The 22,549-nt window shown below is 46.5% G+C and overlaps 1 protein-coding gene across 3 annotated transcripts in view; it reads right to left on the reverse strand.

The window, feature by feature from the left end:
• LOC140354841 (uncharacterized) overlaps window positions 1-21,603 on the reverse strand; it is a 36,570-nt gene extending 14,967 nt beyond the window's left edge. For all 3 annotated transcript variants that reach the window (XR_011925999.1, XM_072440090.1, XM_072440089.1), the window contains exons 1-2: window positions 21,247-21,603; window positions 747-919 (exon numbers count right to left, since the gene is read on the reverse strand). Coding sequence is in view for 2 of the 3 variants with exons in the window: in XM_072440090.1 (XP_072296191.1) it covers window positions 747-919; window positions 21,247-21,285 (212 nt within the window). In the remaining variant the exon portion in view is untranslated. The remainder of the gene's footprint in view (window positions 1-746; window positions 920-21,246) is intronic.
• Between the last annotated feature and the right edge of the window lie 946 nt (window positions 21,604-22,549).

Consider the following 22,549-nt stretch of genomic DNA (forward strand, 5'->3'; position numbering starts at 1 on the left):
TTTAGACCGGGTTTAAACTGGGTTTAAACCGGGTTTAGACCTGAGACAGAAGAGACCGGGTTTAGACCGGATTTAGACCGGGTTTAAACCGGGTATTGACCGGGTTTAGACCTGAGACAGAAGAGACCGGGTTTAGACCGGGTTTAGACCGGGTTTAAACTGGGTTTAGACCTGAGACAGAAGAGACCGGGTTTAGACCGGGTTTAGACCGGGTTTAGACCGGGTTTAGACCGGGTTTAGACCGGGTTTAAACTGGGTTTAAACCGGGTTTAGACCTGAGACAGAAGAGACCGGGTTTAGATCGGGTTTAGACCGGGTTTAGACTGGGTTTAGACCGGGTTTAGACCTGAGACAGAAGAGAGAGGGTTTAGACCGGGTTTAGACCGGGTTTAGACCGGGTTTAAACCGGGTTTAGACCGGGTTTAGACCTGAGACAGAAGAGACCGGGTTTAGACCGGGTTTAAACCGGGTTTAGACCGGGTTTAGACCTGAGACAGAAGAGACCGGGTTTAGACCGGGTTTAGACCGGGTTTACCCGAGTTTAGACCGGGTTTAGACCTGAGACAGAAGAGACCGGGTTTAGACCGGGTTTAAACCGGGTTTAGACCTGAGACAGAAGAGACCGGGTTTGGACCGGGTTTAAACCGGGTTTAGACCGGGTTTACCCGGGTTTAGACCGGGTTTAGACCTGAGACAGAAGAGACCGGGTTTAGACCGGGTTTTTACCAGGTTTGGACCAGTCTTACCTGGGAAGGTTCAGGTGCTGCAGGCCAAGGGGGAGGGGCTCCCAGGTGGAGACGTGGTCCGTCTTTTGGCCCCGCCTTTGGCTCTTGATCTGCATTGTGATTGGATGCTGAGCAGCAGCAAGAATCTGCATAGCATCTCGTTGGCTCAGGTGAGTCAGGCTCCGCCCACTCACCTGCACAAGCATAAATAAACAAAGGTCAAAGGTCAAAGGTCTCATTCTTCACAAATGCAACTGTTGTAGAAACAGCGCCACCAGGAGGTGAACCACTGTCACTTGACCTGGGACTGTCCTGTCAATCACAAATATGTGAGTGAAGTTCACCACGCTCTGATACAGCATTTACCCCTGAACTATACTACTATGAACTCCTGCCATGGACACAAGATATGGACACGATACATGGACAAAAGACAATGGACACGATACATGGACACAAGACATGGACACGATACATGGACACGATACATGGACACAAGACATGGACACGATACATGGACACGATACATGGAAACGATACATGGACACAAGACATGGACACGATACATGGACATGATACATGGACACAATACATGGAAACGATACATGGACACAAGACATGGACACGATACATGGACACGATACATGGACACAAGACATGGACACGATACATGGACACGATACATGGACACGATACATAGACACGATACATGGACACGATACATGGACACAAGACAAGGACACGATACATGGACACAAGACATGGACACGATACATGGACACGATACATGGACACAAGACAAGGACACGATACATGGACACGATACATGGACACAAGACAAGGACATGATACATGGACACGATACATGGAAACAAGACATGGACACGATACATGGACACAAGACATGGACACGATACATGGACACGATACATGGACACAAGACATGGACACGATACATGGACACAATACATGGACACGATACATGGACACAAGACATGGACACGATACATGGACACGATACATGGACACGATACATGGACACGATACATGGACACGATACATGGACACAAGACATGGACACGATACATGGACACGATACATGGACACAAGACATGGACACGATACATGGACACGATACATGGACACGATACATGGACACAAGACATGGACACGATATATGGACACAAGACATGGACACGATACATGGACACAAGACATGGACACGATACATGGACACGATACATGGACACGATACATGGACACGATACATGGACACGATACATGGACACAAGACATGGACACGATACATGGACACGATACATGGACACGATACATGGACACGATACATGGACACAAGACAAGGACACGATACATGGACACAAGACATGGACACGATACATGGACACGATACATGGACACCAGACATGGACACGATACATGGACACGATACATGGACACGATACATGGACACAAGACATGGACACGATACATCGACACAATACATGGACACGATACATGGACACGATACATGGACACGATACATTGACACAAGACATGGACACAATACATGGACACAAGACATGGACACGATACATGGACACGATACATGGACACGATACATGGACACAAGACATGGACACGATACATGGACACGATACATGGACACAAGACAAGGACACGATACATGGACACAAGACATGGACACGCTACATGGACACGATACATGGACACAAGACAAGGACACGATACATGGACACCATACATGGACACCATACATGGACACAAGACAAGGACATGATACATGGACACGATACATGGAAACAAGACATGGACACGATACATGGACACAAGACATGGACACGATACATGGACACAAGACATGGACACGATACATGGACACAAGACATGGACACGATACATGGACACAAGACATGGACACGATACATGGACACGATACATGGACACAAGACATGGACACAAGACGTGGACACAAGACATGGACACGATGCATGGACACGATACATGGACACAAGACATGGACACGATACATGGACACGATACATGGACACGATACATGGACACAAGACATGGACACAAGACATGGACACGATACATGGACACAAGACATGGACACGATACATGGACACGATACATAGACACAAGACATGGACACGATACATGGACACGATACATGGACACAAGACAAGGACACGATACATGGACACAAGACATGGACACGCTACATGGACACGATACATGGACACAAGACAAGGACACGATACATGGACACCATACATGGACACCATACATGGACACAAGACAAGGACATGATACATGGACACGATACATGGAAACAAGACATGGACACGATACATGGACACAAGACATGGACACGATACATGGACACAAGACATGGACACGATACATGGACACAAGACATGGACACGATACATGGACACGATACATGGACACGATACATGGACACAAGACATGGACACAAGACATGGACACAAGACGTGGACACAAGACATGGACACGATACATGGACACGATACATGGACACAAGACATGGACACGATACATGGACACGATACATGGACACGATACATGGACACAAGACATGGACACAAGACATGGACACGATACATGGACACGATACATAGACACAAGACATGGACACGATACATGGACACAAGACACACGATACATGGACACGATACATGGACACAAGACATGGACACGATACAAGGACACGATACATGGACACGATACATGGACACGATACATGGACACAAGACATGGACACGTTACATGGACACGATACATGGACACAAGACATGGACACGATACATGGACACAAGACATGGACACGATACATGGACACGATACAAGGACACGATACATGGACACAAGACATGGACACGATACATGGACACGATACATGGACACAAGACATGGACACGATACATGGACACGATACATGGACACGATACATGGACACAAGACATGGACACGATACATGGACACGATACATGGACACGATACATGGACACGATACATGGACACAAGACATGGACACAAGACATGGACACGATACATGGACACGATACATGGACACAAGACATGGACACGATACATGGACACGATACATGGACACAAGACAAGGACACGATACATGGACACCATACATGGACACAAGACAAGGACATGATACATGGACACAAGACATGGACACGATACATGGACACAATACATGGACACGATACATGGACACAAGACAAGGACACGATACATGGACACGATACATGGACACAAGACATGGACACGATACAGGGACACAAGACATGGACACGATACATGGACACGATACATGGACACGATACATGGACACGATACATGGACACGATACATGGACACAAGACATGGACACGATACATGGACACGATACATGGACACAAGACATGGACACGATACATGGACACAAGACATGGACACGATACATGGACACAAGACATGGACACGATACATGGACACAAGACATGGACACGATACATGGACACAAGACATGGACACGATACATGGACACAATACATGGACACGATACATGGACACAAGACAAGGACACGATACATGGACACGATACATGGACACAAGACATGGACACGATACATGGACACGATACATGGACACCATACATGGACACAAGACAAGGACATGATACATGGACACAAGACATGGACACGATACATGGACACAATACATGGACACGATACATGGACACAAGACAAGGACACGATACATGAACACAAGACATGGACACGATACATGGACACGATACATGGACACAAGACAAGGACACGATACATGGACACGATACATGGACACCATACATGGACACAAGACAAGGACATGATACATGGACACAAGACATGGACACGATACATGGACACAATACATGGACACGATACATGGACACAAGACAAGGACACGATACATGGACACGATACATGGACACAAGACATGGACACGATACAGGGACACAAGACATGGACACGATACATGGACACGATACATGGACACGATACATGGACACGATACATGGACACGATACATGGACACGATACATGGACACAAGACATGGACACGATACATGGACACGATACATGGACACAAGACATGGACACGATACATGGACACGATACATGGACACAAGACATGGACACGATACATGGACACGATACATGGACACGATACATGGACACGATACATGGACACGATACATGGACACAAGACATGGACACGATACATGGACACGATACATGGAAACAAGACATGGACACGATACATGGACACAAGACATGGACACGATACATGGACACAAGACATGGACACGATACATGGACACAAGACATGGACACGATACATGGACACAATACATGGACACGATACATGGACACAAGACAAGGACACGATACATGGACACGATACATGGACACAAGACATGGACACGATACAGGGACACAAGACATGGACACGATACACTGACACGATACATGGACACGATACATGGACACGATACATGGACACGATACATGGACACGATACATGGACACAAGACAAGGACACGATACATGGACACAAGACATGGACACGATACATGGACACGATACATGGACACAAGACATGGACACGATACATGGACACGATACATGGACACGATACATGGACACAAGACATGGACACGATACATCGACACAATACATGGACACGATACATGGACACGATACATGGACACGATACATTGACACAAGACATGGACACAATACATGGACACAAGACATGGACACGATACATGGACACGATACATGGACACGATACATGGACACAAGACATGGACACGATACATGGACACGATACATGGACACGATACATGGACACAAGACATGGACACGATACATGGACACGATACATGGACACAATACATGGACACAAGACATGGACACGATACATGGACACGATACATGGACACGATACATGGACACCATACATGGACACCATACATGGACACAAGACAAGGACATGATACATGGACACGATACATGGAAACAAGACATGGACACGATACATGGACACAAGACATGGACACGATACATGGACACAAGACATGGACACGATACATGGACACAAGACATGGACACGATACATGGACACGATACATGGACACGATACATGGACACAAGACATGGACACAAGACATGGACACAAGACGTGGACACAAGACATGGACACGATACATGGACACGATACATGGACACAAGACATGGACACGATACATGGACACGATACATGGACACGATACATGGACACAAGACATGGACACAAGACATGGACACGATACATGGACACGATACATAGACACAAGACATGGACACGATACATGGACACAAGACACACGATACATGGACACGATACATGGACACAAGACATGGAAACGATACATGGACACGATACATGGACACAAGAAATGGACACGATACATGGACACGATACATGGACACAAGACATGGACACGATACAAGGACACGATACATGGACACGATACATGGACACGATACATGGACACAAGACATGGACACGTTACATGGACACGATACATGGACACAAGACATGGACACGATACATGGACAAAAGACATGGACACGATACATGGACACGATACAAGGACACGATACATGGACACAAGACATGGACACGATACATGGACACGATACATGGACACGATACATGGACACAAGACATGGACACGATACATGGACACGATACATGGACACGATACATGGACACAAGACATGGACACGATACATGGACACGATACATGGACACGATACATGGACACAAGACATGGACACAAGACATGGACACAAGACATGGACACGATACATGGACACGATACATGGACACAAGACATGGACACGATACATGGACACGATACATGGACACAAGACAAGGACACGATACATGGACACGATACATGGACACCATACATGGACACAAGACAAGGACATGATACATGGACACAAGACATGGACACGATACATGGACACAATACATGGACACGATACATGGACACAAGACAAGGACACGATACATGGACACGATACATGGACACAAGACATGGACACGATACAGGGACACAAGACATGGACACGATACATGGACACGATACATGGACACGATACATGGACACGATACATGGACACAAGACATGGACACGATACATGGACACGATACATGGACACAAGACATGGACACGATACATGGACACGATACATGAACACGATACATGGACACGATACATGGAAACAAGACATGGACACGATACATGGACACAAGACATGGACACGATACATGGACACAAGACATGGACACGATACATGGACACAATACATGGACACGATACATGGACACAAGACAAGGACACGATACATGGACACGATACATGGACACAAGACATGGACACGATACAGGGACACAAGACATGGACACGATACATGGACACGATACATGGACACCATACATGGACACAAGACAAGGACATGATACATGGACACAAGACATGGACACGATACATGGACACAATACATGGACACGATACATGGACACAAGACAAGGACACGATACATGGACACGATACATGGACACAAGACATGGACACGATACAGGGACACAAGACATGGACACGATACATGGACACGATACATGGACACGATACATGGACACGATACATGGACACGATACATGGACATGATACATGGACACAAGACATGGACACGATACATGGACACGATACATGGACACAAGACATGGACACGATACATGGACACGATACATGGACACAAGACATGGACACGATACATGGACACGATACATGGACACGATACATGGACACGATACATGGACACGATACATGGACACAAGACATGGACACGATACATGGACACGATACATGGACACAAGACATGGACACGATACATGGACACGATACATGGACACAAGACATGGACACGATACATGGACACGATACATGGACACGATACATGGACACGATACATGGACACGATACATGGAAACAAGACATGGACACGATACATGGACACAAGACATGGACACGATACATGGACACAAGACATGGACACGATACATGGACACAAGACATGGACACGATACATGGACACAATACATGGACACGATACATGGACACAAGACAAGGACACGATACATGGACACAAGACATGGACACGATACATGGACACAAGACATGGACACGATACAGGGACACAAGACATGGACACGATACATGGACACGATACATGGACACGATACATGGACACAAGACATGGACACGATACATGGACACGATACATGGACACGATACATGGACACGATACATGGACACGATACATGGACACAAGACATGGACACGATACATGGACACGATACATGGAAACAAGACATGGACACGATACATGGACACAAGACATGGACACGATACATGGACACAAGACATGGACACGATACATGGACACAAGACATGGACACGATACATGGACACAATACATGGACACGATACATGGACACAAGACAAGGACACGATACATGGACACGATACATGGACACAAGACATGGACACGATACAGGGACACAAGACATGGACACGATACACTGACACGATACATGGACACGATACATGGACACGATACATGGACACGATACATGGACACGATACATGGACACAAGACAAGGACACGATACATGGACACAAGACATGGACACGATACATGGACACGATACATGGACACAAGACATGGACACGATACATGGACACGATACATGGACACGATACATGGACACAAGACATGGACACGATACATCGACACAATACATGGACACGATACATGGACACGATACATGGACACGATACATTGACACAAGACATGGACACAATACATGGACACAAGACATGGACACGATACATGGACACGATACATGGACACGATACATGGACACAAGACATGGACACGATACATGGACACGATACATGGACACGATACATGGACACAAGACATGGACACGATACATGGACACGATACATGGACACAATACATGGACACAAGACATGGACACGATACATGGACACGATACATGGACACGATACATGGACACCATACATGGACACCATACATGGACACAAGACAAGGACATGATACATGGACACGATACATGGAAACAAGACATGGACACGATACATGGACACAAGACATGGACACGATACATGGACACAAGACATGGACACGATACATGGACACAAGACATGGACACGATACATGGACACGATACATGGACACGATACATGGACACAAGACATGGACACAAGACATGGACACAAGACGTGGACACAAGACATGGACACGATACATGGACACGATACATGGACACAAGACATGGACACGATACATGGACACGATACATGGACACGATACATGGACACAAGACATGGACACAAGACATGGACACGATACATGGACACGATACATAGACACAAGACATGGACACGATACATGGACACAAGACACACGATACATGGACACGATACATGGACACAAGACATGGAAACGATACATGGACACGATACATGGACACAAGAAATGGACACGATACATGGACACGATACATGGACACAAGACATGGACACGATACAAGGACACGATACATGGACACGATACATGGACACGATACATGGACACAAGACATGGACACGTTACATGGACACGATACATGGACACAAGACATGGACACGATACATGGACAAAAGACATGGACACGATACATGGACACGATACAAGGACACGATACATGGACACAAGACATGGACACGATACATGGACACGATACATGGACACGATACATGGACACAAGACATGGACACGATACATGGACACGATACATGGACACGATACATGGACACAAGACATGGACACGATACATGGACACGATACATGGACACGATACATGGACACAAGACATGGACACAAGACATGGACACAAGACATGGACACGATACATGGACACGATACATGGACACAAGACATGGACACGATACATGGACACGATACATGGACACAAGACAAGGACACGATACATGGACACGATACATGGACACCATACATGGACACAAGACAAGGACATGATACATGGACACAAGACATGGACACGATACATGGACACAATACATGGACACGATACATGGACACAAGACAAGGACACGATACATGGACACGATACATGGACACAAGACATGGACACGATACAGGGACACAAGACATGGACACGATACATGGACACGATACATGGACACGATACATGGACACGATACATGGACACAAGACATGGACACGATACATGGACACGATACATGGACACAAGACATGGACACGATACATGGACACGATACATGAACACGATACATGGACACGATACATGGAAACAAGACATGGACACGATACATGGACACAAGACATGGACACGATACATGGACACAAGACATGGACACGATACATGGACACAATACATGGACACGATACATGGACACAAGACAAGGACACGATACATGGACACGATACATGGACACAAGACATGGACACGATACAGGGACACAAGACATGGACACGATACATGGACACGATACATGGACACCATACATGGACACAAGACAAGGACATGATACATGGACACAAGACATGGACACGATACATGGACACAATACATGGACACGATACATGGACACAAGACAAGGACACGATACATGGACACGATACATGGACACAAGACATGGACACGATACAGGGACACAAGACATGGACACGATACATGGACACGATACATGGACACGATACATGGACACGATACATGGACACGATACATGGACATGATACATGGACACAAGACATGGACACGATACATGGACACGATACATGGACACAAGACATGGACACGATACATGGACACGATACATGGACACAAGACATGGACACGATACATGGACACGATACATGGACACGATACATGGACACGATACATGGACACGATACATGGACACAAGACATGGACACGATACATGGACACGATACATGGACACAAGACATGGACACGATACATGGACACGATACATGGACACAAGACATGGACACGATACATGGACACGATACATGGACACGATACATGGACACGATACATGGACACGATACATGGAAACAAGACATGGACACGATACATGGACACAAGACATGGACACGATACATGGACACAAGACATGGACACGATACATGGACACAAGACATGGACACGATACATGGACACAATACATGGACACGATACATGGACACAAGACAAGGACACGATACATGGACACAAGACATGGACACGATACATGGACACAAGACATGGACACGATACAGGGACACAAGACATGGACACGATACATGGACACGATACATGGACACGATACATGGACACAAGACATGGACACGATATATGGACACGATACATGGACACGATACATGGACACGATACATGGACACAAGACATGGACACGATATATGGACACAAGACATGGACACGATACATGGACACGATACATGGACACAAGACAAGGACACGATACATGGACACAAGACATGGACACGATACATGGACACGATACATGGACACAAGACATGGACACGATACATGGACACGATACATGGACACGATACATTGACACAAGACATGGACACAATACATGGACACAAGACATGGACACGATACATGGACACGATACATGGACACAAGACATGGACACGATACATGGACACGATACATGGACACAAGACAAGGACACGATACATGGACACAAGACATGGACACGATACATGGACACGATACATGGACACAAGACAAGGACACGATACATGGACACCATACATGGACACAAGACAAGGACATGATACATGGACACGATACATGGAAACAAGACATGGACACGATACATGGACACAAGACATGGACACGATACATGGACACGATACATGGACACAAGACATGGACACGATAAGTGGACACGATACATGGACACAAGACATTGACACGATACATGGACACGATACATGGACACAAGACATGGACACGATACATGGACACGATACATGGACACAAGACATGGACACGATACATGGACACAAGACATGGACACGATACATGGACACAAGACATGGACACAAGACATGGACACGATACATGGACACAAGACATGGACACGATACATGGACACGATACATGGACACAAGACATGGACACGATACATGGACACGATACATGGACACGATACATGGACACAAGACATGGACACGATACATGGACACGATACATGGACACGATACATGGACACAAGACATGGACACGATACAGGGACACAAGACATGGACACGATACATGGACACGATACATGGACACGATACATGGACACAAGACATGGACACGATATATGGACACAAGACATGGACACGATACATGGACACGATACATGGACACAAGACAAGGACACGATACATGGACACAAGACATGGACACGATACATGGACACGATACATGGACACAAGACATGGACACGATACAGGGACACAAGACATGGACACGATACATGGACACGATACATGGACACGATACATGGACACAAGACATGGACACGATATATGGACACAAGACATGGACACGATACATGGACACGATACATGGACACAAGACATGGACACGAGACATGGACACGAGACATGGACACGATACATGGACACAAGACATGGACACAAGACATGGACACGATACATGGACACAAGACATGGACACAAGACATGGACACAAGACATGGACACAAGACATGGACACAAGACATGGACACGACATGGACACAAGACATGGACACAAGATATGGACACGATACATGGACACGATACATGGACACAAGACATGGACACGATACATGGACACGATACATGGACACAAGACATGGACACGATACATGGACACGATACATGGACACAAGACATGGACACGATACATGGACACGATACATGGACACAAGACATGGACACGATACATGGACACGATACATGGACACGATACATGGACACAAGACATGGACACGATATATGGACCCAAGACATGGACATGATACATGGACACGATACATGGACACGATACATGGACACGATACATGGACACGATACATGGACACAATACATGGACACGATACATGGACACGATACATGGACACGATACATGGACACAATACATGGACACGATACATGGACACGATACATGGACACAAGACATGGACACGATACATGGACACGATACATGGACACGATACATGGACACGATACATGGACACAATACATGGACACGATACATGGACACGATACATGGACACAAGACATGGACACGATACATGGACACGATACATGGACACGATACATGGACACGATACATGGACACGATACATGGACACAAGACATGGACACGATACATGGATACAAGACATGGACACGATACATGGACACGATACATGGACACGATACATGGAAACAAGACATGGACACGATACATGGACACGATACATTGACACAAGACATGGACACAATACATGGACACAAGACATGGACACGATACATGGACACAAGACATGGACACGATACATGGACACAAGACAAGGACACGATACATGGAAACAAGACATGGACACGATACATGGACACAAGACATGGACACGATACATGGACACAAGACATGGACACGATACATGGACACGATACATGGACACAAGACATGGACACGATACATGGACACAATACATGGACACAAGACATGGACACGATACATGGACACGATACATGGACACAAGACATGGACACAAGACATGGACACAAGACATGGACACGATACATGGACACAAGACATGGACACGATACATGGACACGATACATGGACACGATACATGGACACAAGACATGGACACGATACATGGACACGATACATGGACACGATACATTGACACGATACATGGACACAAGACATGGACACGATACATTGACACGATACATGGACACGATACATGGACATGATACATGGACACAAGACATGGACACGATACATGGACACGATACATGGACACGATACATGGACATGATACATGGACACAAGACATGGACACGATACATTGACACGATACATGGACACGATACATGGACATGATACATGGACACAAGACATGGACACGATACATGGACACGATATATTGGGGTTCAGTTTTTTCATTTGGACTCAGTTCCCTTTGTTTCTAACGAGCCTTTTGTTTACTATAAGTCCTTTAATGGTCCCCCTTTTGTAATGTGTGACCCTGGCTCCCCAGCCACCTGGAGAGGGCGAGGACCCCCCACCCACCTGGAGAGGGCGAGGACCCCCCACCCACCTGGAGAGTACAGGGACCCCCCACCCACCTGGAGAGGGCGATAACCCCCCACCCACCTGGAGAGGGCGATAACCCCCCACCCACCTGGAGAGTACAGGGACCCCCCACCCACCTGGAGAGGGCGATAACCCCCCACCCACCTGGAGAGGACAGGGACCCCCCACCCACCTGGAGAGGGCGATAACCCCCCACCCACCTGGAGAGTGTTAAGTGACCATCTAGGGATGAGCCCCGGGCGCAGAGCAGCAGTTCAAGACGCTCCTCTGTCGCTGAACTCTCGCCCGTTCTGTTACATGTGAAGTGTTCAGATTCAAGACAGATAGAGACTGTGTGTGTCCCTCGTGTCCCTCGTGTCCCTCGTGTCCCTCGTGTCCCTCGTACAAATAATGCCAAAAAGTCACATCTCAGAAAAAATATTTCAGGCGTCAGACCAAATAACTTAAGGAAAATAAGAATCACAAATGACACAAATACACAAATGAATAAACACGTAAAATATGGACTGCTAAACATTAGAGCAATTTCCTCCAAATCGCTCTTAGTTAATGAATTAATTAGTGACTATAACATAGATCTTCAGCTCGAACTGAAACGTGGCTTCAACAAGACGACTACGTCAGACTAAATGAGTCCACCCCACCCACCCATGTTAACCCCACCCACCCATGTTAACCCCACCCACCCATGTTAACCCCACCCACCCATGTTAACCCCACCCACCCATGTTAACCCCACCCACCCATGTTAACCCCACCCACCCATGTTAACTTTCAGACTGCCAGGAGCACAGGCCGAGGTGGTGGTGTGGCAGTGATCTCACACTCAAGCGACTCATGAGCCCTAAAACTAACAATGCATGTCACTCATTTAAAGCCTCATGTGTCAATCACATGTCCAAATATGAAAAACCAAAAAGGAGTTTTGTTCATAGTTATCTACCGACCTCCTGGTCCTACTCAGAGTTTTTAACAGAGTTTTCTGACTTTATATCAAACTTAGTGCTAGCCTGGGATAAAATAGTTATAGTTGGAGACTTTAATATCCACGTGAACATGAGTGATGACTCTCTCAGTAATGCCTTCAGCGCCTTGTTAGACAGCATTGGTTTCACTCAGAATGTAAATAAACCGACTCACACTCACAAGAACACTCTGGATCTTGTCCTAACGTATGGAACAGAGATTAGTGACCTCATTGTCCTCCCTCAAAACCCTATATTGTCAGATCATTTCCTAATTACCTTTCAGTTTATTCTTAAAGATCATCCAGTCCCACAAAATAAAGTTATAATGAAAAGGACAAAATCTGAAAAATCTATCTCAAAATTCAAAGAAATAATAGAGCCAATATTCAGTGACATGTCATGTGATCACGTCATGTGATCACGTCATGTGATCATGTCATGTGATCATGTCATGTGATCATGTCATGTGATCATGTCATGTGATCACGTCATGTGATCACGTCATGTGATCATGTCATGTGATCATGTCATGTGATCATGTCATGTGATCATGTCATGTGATCACGTCATGTGATCATGTCATGTGATCATGTCATGTGATCACGTCATGTGATCACGTCATGTGATCATGTCATGTGATCATGTCATGTGATCATGTGATCATGTCATGTGATCCTGCTGAGAACAGCTTTAGTCCCAGTTTAAGTGATCAATGTGTCGACTTGACCATGAATTCTCTGAAGTCTGCTCTTGACGTTGTCGCGCCGTTAAAACAGAAGGTCATTAGGCCAAAGCGCGCCTCCCCCTGGTACAACCAAGAACTGCGTTCACAGAAACAAAAAGTTATAAAGTTAGAGGGATTATTTCGTCGCTCTCACACAGAAGAATCCCTAAAAGCAGGAAAAGTTGCCTGCTGTCCTATAAGCAGGCTCTGCGTAAGGCCCAAACCAGATATTATTCAAATCTAATAGAAGTCAACAAAAGTAACACTAAATTCCTTTTCAGCACTGTAGCTAGGCTAACAAACTGTCACAGTGCAGTAGAGCCCTCAATCCCAGCTACACTCAGCTCTGATGATTTCCTCCTATTTTTTAATAATAAAATAAAAACAATCAGAGATAAATTAGATGAAATTACCCCCGCTATTAGCCCTGAACTAGCCCAAGCTGTAAATCTAACGTCCCATATAAATCCACCTGTAAACCTAGAAAGGTTCACAGCTGTTGATCAAGCAGAGATAACTTCAGCCATTATGTCCTCTAAAAGCTCCACTTGTGTCCTAGACACCATTCCAAGCTCCTCAAAGACATTCTCCCCCTAATTATAGACTCTATTCTTAATATAATAAATACTTCACTCGAAAGTGGCTATGTTCCAGTCCTTCAAACATGACGTCATTAAACCTCTTCTGAAAAAGCCTAATCTAGATCCCGACCTATTGGTAAACTACAGACCTATTTATAATCTTCCCTTCGTCTCTAAAATCCTTGAAAAAGTTGTAGTAAAACAGCTTTGTCGCCACCTGCAGGACAATAACTTATTTGAAGTTTTCCAGTCAGGGTCCAGAGCCCACCACAGCACTGAAACTGCACTAGTTAAAGTCACAAATGATTTGTTATTAGCCGCTGACGATGGACTGGTCTCAATCCTGGTTCTGTTGGACCTCAGCGCAGTGTTTGACACCATCGACCACAACATTCTACTGCAGAGGTTAGAATGTGATGTAGGTGTTGGAGGAACAGCCCTCAGCTGGTTTAAATCCTATCTATCTGATAGGTTCCAATTTGTTAATGTAAACCAGAGCTCCTCACCAAGCTCTAAAGTAATTTACGGTGTGCCACAGGGATCAGTACTCGGTCCAATTCTGTTTACTCTTTATATGCTACCATTAGGCAACATTATCAGAAAGCATGACATTAACTTCCACTGCTATGCAGACGACACTCAGCTGTATTTATCAATGAACCTGATCAGAGCGATCAAGTAGACAGACTTAGTACTTGTGTGAAGGAGATAAAAACCTGGATGACACTAAACTACCTGCTTCTTAACCCTGAAAAAACCGAGGTCATTGTGCTGGAGGTCATTGTGCTTGGTCCTAAGCATCTACGAGACGCTCTATCTGAGCAGATAGTCACACTGGACAATGTCAGTGTAGCCTCCAGTTCTACTGTAAGAAACCTTGGAGTCTTATTTGACCAGGAGCTCTCATTTAAAGCTCATATAAATCAAGCTTGTAAAACAGCCTATTTCCATTTGCGCAACAAGAGCCAAAATCAGAAGAATCCTGCCTAAAAGTGATGCCGAAAAACTTATCCATGCATTTGTAACGACTAGATTAGACTGTAACTCCTGCTCACAGCAGGTCCTAAAAGCTCCATAAAAAGCTTTCAACTGGTTCAAAATGCAGCAGCAAGATTACTAACAGGAACAAAAAGAAGAGAGCACATTACGCCGGTGCTGGAGTCTCTTCACTGGCTCCTGTCGAGTTTAGAATCACATTTAAAATTCTACTCTTGACCTACAAAGCCATAAATGACATGGCCCCATCCTACCTCAAAGATGCTCTAGAACCATATCATCCAAACAGAGCTCTTCGCTCTCAGAATGCCGGCCTTCTGGTGGTGCCAAGAGTCTCTAAAAGTACTGTAGGAGGCAGAGCGTTTAGCTACCAAGCTCCTGTGTTATGGAATCAGCTCCCGACCCATGTTAAATATGCTGACACAGTCTCTTCATTAAAGTCCAGGCTTAAAACGTTCCTCTTCGAAATCGCTTATGGTCAGACTAGTTAGGAACAGAAACATAAACCCACAGCTTCAGCTACGCTGCCCTAGGAGTAACTGTGCTGGGGGAAGTATGACAGCTTGAGCACTATCCTCTTCTTCTTCTGACTACTTATGCTATCAAACAATATTTATTTTTTGATTCCACTTGCAAACTGTTCACCGCCTTCTTTTCTTTCTCTCACTCCTGAGGACCTGTGGACCCAGATGCCCCTCCCCTGGTGAAGTGGTCCCTGCCCTGTGTGGACGGTCCCTCTTCTGCCTGAAGAGTGGGTCCAGCTCGACTCAGACGGTCCCTCTTCTGCCTGAAGAGTGGCTCCAGCTCCAGTCTCCTCGTGTCCGTCTGTCCGTCTGTGAGAGTGGGATCTCTGCTTCACTGGAACTCCTCCAGGTTTCTACGCTTTTTTCCCAAAGAGGTTTTTTTTGTAGTTTTTCCTGGCCGAGAAGGAGAGTCTAAGGACAGAGGACCCTGGGACATCGTCCCTCGCCACCACAGACATTGTCTGACTTCATCGCCACCACAGACATTGTTGATTCATTTCTCCCTGTGGCCCTCAGAGGCGACTGTTGTTGTGATTTTGGGCCTTACAAAAATAAATTGATTTGATTTGATTTGATTTGAGAGGGCGATAACCCCCCACCCACCTGGCGAGGACAGGGACCCCCCACCCACCTGGAGAGGACAAGACACCTTTTTCCAGTCGAGAACCATGACCTCAGATTTGGAGCTGATTCTCATCCCAGACGCTTCCCTCTCGTCCCAGTGCAGCTGCAGGTCCAGGTTTGATGGAGCCTCAGGACAACATCGTCTGCAAACAGCAGAGATGAGATCCTGTGGTCCCCTGACCACACCCTCTGACCCCTGACCACACCCTCTGACCCCTGACCACATCCTCTGACCCCTGACCACACCCTCTGACCCCTGACCACATCCTCTGACCCCTGACCACACCCTCTGACCCCTGACCACATCCTCTGACCCCTGACCACACCCTCTGACCCCTGACTGCGCCTAGAAATTCTGTCCATAAAAACTATGAACAGAAGCGGTGACAAAGCGCAGCCCTGAGGAGTCCCTCACTGGGAACAGGTCTGACTTACTGCAGTGACCACAGCTCCTGCTCCTGTCAGACAGGGACCGGACAGCCCTGAGCAAAGGGCCCCGGACCCCGTACTCCCGGAGCACCCCCCAAAGGACACCCCAAGGGACACGGTCCAAAGCCTTCTCCAGGTCCACAAAGCACATGTGACTGTGCAAACTCCCATGAACCCTTGTGCCCCCTGGTGGAGAGTCGAGAGCTGTTCCATTCCACCAGGTGGTGCTCTACAGCTCCGCCCCTTTTCACCCGAGTGTCCAAGACACGCGCCTGAAGGTCAGAGGTCAGAGGACACGACAACAAAGTGGATCATTGACCTCCTGTGTCCTGGTGTCATGTGACCTGATGGACCTTGTGCTTGAACATGGTGTTTGTTCTGGACAGTCCGTGGCTCACACAGAAGTCCAATAACTGACCGCTCGGGTTCAGATCGGGGCTCCGCCCCTCTCCAGGTGTCACTGTCATTGTCCACGTGGGTGTTGAAGTCCCCCAGTAGAACAATGGAGTCCCCGGTCAGTGCACTGTCCAGTTCTCCTCCCAAGGACTCCAAGAAGGCCGGGTCCTCTGCACTGCTGTTCGGCCCGTAGGCCGCCACAACAGTGAGAGACATGTCCCCCACCCGAAGGCGGAGGGACACGACCCTCTCGTCCACCGGGGTGAACTCCAACACCCTAAACCAGGTCTAAACCAGGACTACTGCCCCCTGCTGGCTCCTGTGCTGCCGTTGTGCCTCAGCAGTTGTAAATGTTGTGCTAATGTTGCTAACATCGACACAGAGCTAATGAGAGAGAGAGGGGGAGAGAGAGGGAGAGGGGGAGGAGAACATGATGCAGAGGAACAAAATGGATCCCTGAGCAGCAGATGCACGAGGAGGTGATGATGATGATGATGATGGAGGTGATGATGATGATGATGATGGAGGTGATGATGATGATGATGATGGAGGTGATGATGATGATGATGATGGAGGTGATGATGATGGAGGTGATGATGATGGAGGTGATGATGATGATGATGATGGAGGTGATGATGATGATGATGATGGAGGTGATGATGATGATGATGATGATGGAGGTGATGATGATGATGATGGAGGTGATGATGATGATGATGATGGAGGTGATGATGATGATGATGATGGAGGTGATGATGATGGAGGTGATGATGATGGAGGTGATGATGATGATGATGATGGAGGTGATGATGATGATGATGATGGAGGTGATGATGATGATGATGGAGGTGATGATGATGATGATGATGGAGGTGATGATGATGATGATGATGGAGGTGATGATGATGGAGGTGATGATGATGATGATGATGGAGGTGATGATGATGATGATGATGGAGGTGATGATGATGATGATGATGATGGAGGTGATGATGATGATGATGGAGGTGATGATGATGATGATGATGGAGGTGATGATGATGATGATGATGGAGGTGATGATGATGGAGGTGATGATGATGGAGGTGATGATGATGATGATGATGGAGGTGATGATGATGATGATGATGGAGGTGATGATGATGATGATGGAGGTGATGATGATGGAGGTGATGATGATGATGATGATGATGGAGGTGATGATGATGATGATGATGGAGGTGATGATGATGGAGGTGATGATGATGGAGGTGATGATGATGGAGGTGATGATGATGATGATGATGGAGGTGATGATGATGGAGGTGATGATGATGGAGGTGATGATGATGATGATGATGGAGGTGATGATGATGGAGGTGATGATGATGGAGGTGATGATGATGGAGGTGATGATGATGATGATGATGGAGGTGATGATGATGGAGGTGATGATGATGGAGGTGATGATGATGATGATGGAGGTGATGATGATGGAGGTGATGATGATGATGATGATGGAGGTGATGATGATGGAGGTGATGATGATGATGATGGAGGTGATGATGATGGAGGTGATGATGATGGAGGTGATGATGATGGAGGTGATGATGATGGAGGTGATGATGATGGAGGTGATGATGATGGAGGTGATGATGATGATGATGGAGGTGATGATGATGGAGGTGATGATGATGGAGGTGATGATGATGGAGGTGATGAAGGGTAAATAAATGCGTTCCTCACCGTTTGGTCGCTCCACGGTCCCGAGAGCCAACAGCCCATCGTCAACGGCAACCAAACTGAAGCCAGAGCACGGAAACAAAACCAGCAGAAAAATCAGGCTCCGGCGAAAATGCAGCTCCTCCTCATCCTCCTCCTCAGCGTGCCTCCTAGCTCCTCAGCGTGCCTCCTAGCTCCTCAGCGTGCCTCCTAGCTCCTCAGCGTGCCTCCTAGCTCCTCAGCGTGCCTCCTAACTCCTCAGCGTGCCTCCTAACTCCTTGGTTATGTGTCCTAATTCCTCCTCCTCACTTCTCTCCTCTGTTTGTGTCCTAGCTCCTTCTCTCCTCCAGTCACCCCTCCTCCTCCTCTTGTGTCCTTCACAGAGCTGCGGCTGCATCCAAGCTCTGCTGCTGCCTCCTCTCTCCTAGCTCCTCTCTCCTAGCTCCTCTCTCCTAGCTCCTCCCCTTCTCTCCTTTCGCAGACGTTTAAATTATCTTTTTTATTTTCGGACCAGATAAATGTTCTGTTCTTGTATCGCTGGAGCAGGACTACACTTAAGGAGCAAAGCATCATGGGAGCTGTAGTCTCAGCCGTTTCCATGGCAACTGCCTCTTCAACGTCAAATAAATGTGCTGTGTTTTTTCCCATTTATGGACTAAACCAGAACTAAACCAGGTCTGAACCAGGTCTAAACCAGGACTAAACCAGGTCTAAACGAGGTCTAAACCAGGACTAAACCAGGTCTCAATTCATTGGCTCATTATTGAATGGCTGTTGCATTCTGGGAGCTGTAGTTCATCTGCAGATGCTGAGGAGGAGTCAGTTTAAGACATTTGTTTTTTAGACACTTCAGATGAAAATACAACAGAATGATCCAGAACATGAGCTTCGTCTGAGGAACACATGGTTCTTCTGTCTGAGGAACACATGGTTCTTCTGTCGGAGGAACACATGGTTCTTCTGTCGGAGGAACACATGGTTCTTCTGTCGGAGGAACACATGGTTCTTCTGTCGGAGGAACACATGGTTCTTCTGTCTGAGGAACACATGGTTCTTCTGTCGGAGGAACACATGGTTCTTCTGTCGGAGGAACACATGGTTCTTCTGTCGGAGGAACACATGGTTCTTCTGTCGGAGGAACACATGGTTCTTCTGTCTGAGGAACACATGGTTCTTCTGTCGGAGGAACACATGGTTCTTCTGTCGGAGGAACACATGGTTCTTCTGTCTGAGGAACACATGGTTCTTCTGTCGGAGGAACACATGGTTCTTCTGTCGGAGGAACACATGGTTCTTCTGTCGGAGGAACACATGGTTCTTCTGTCTG

This window comes from Eucyclogobius newberryi, unplaced genomic scaffold (assembly GCF_026437365.1).
Source record: "Eucyclogobius newberryi isolate DKJ021-1_F unplaced genomic scaffold, fEucNew1.0.hap1 SCAF_11, whole genome shotgun sequence".
NCBI lineage: Eukaryota > Metazoa > Chordata > Actinopteri > Gobiiformes > Gobiidae > Eucyclogobius > Eucyclogobius newberryi.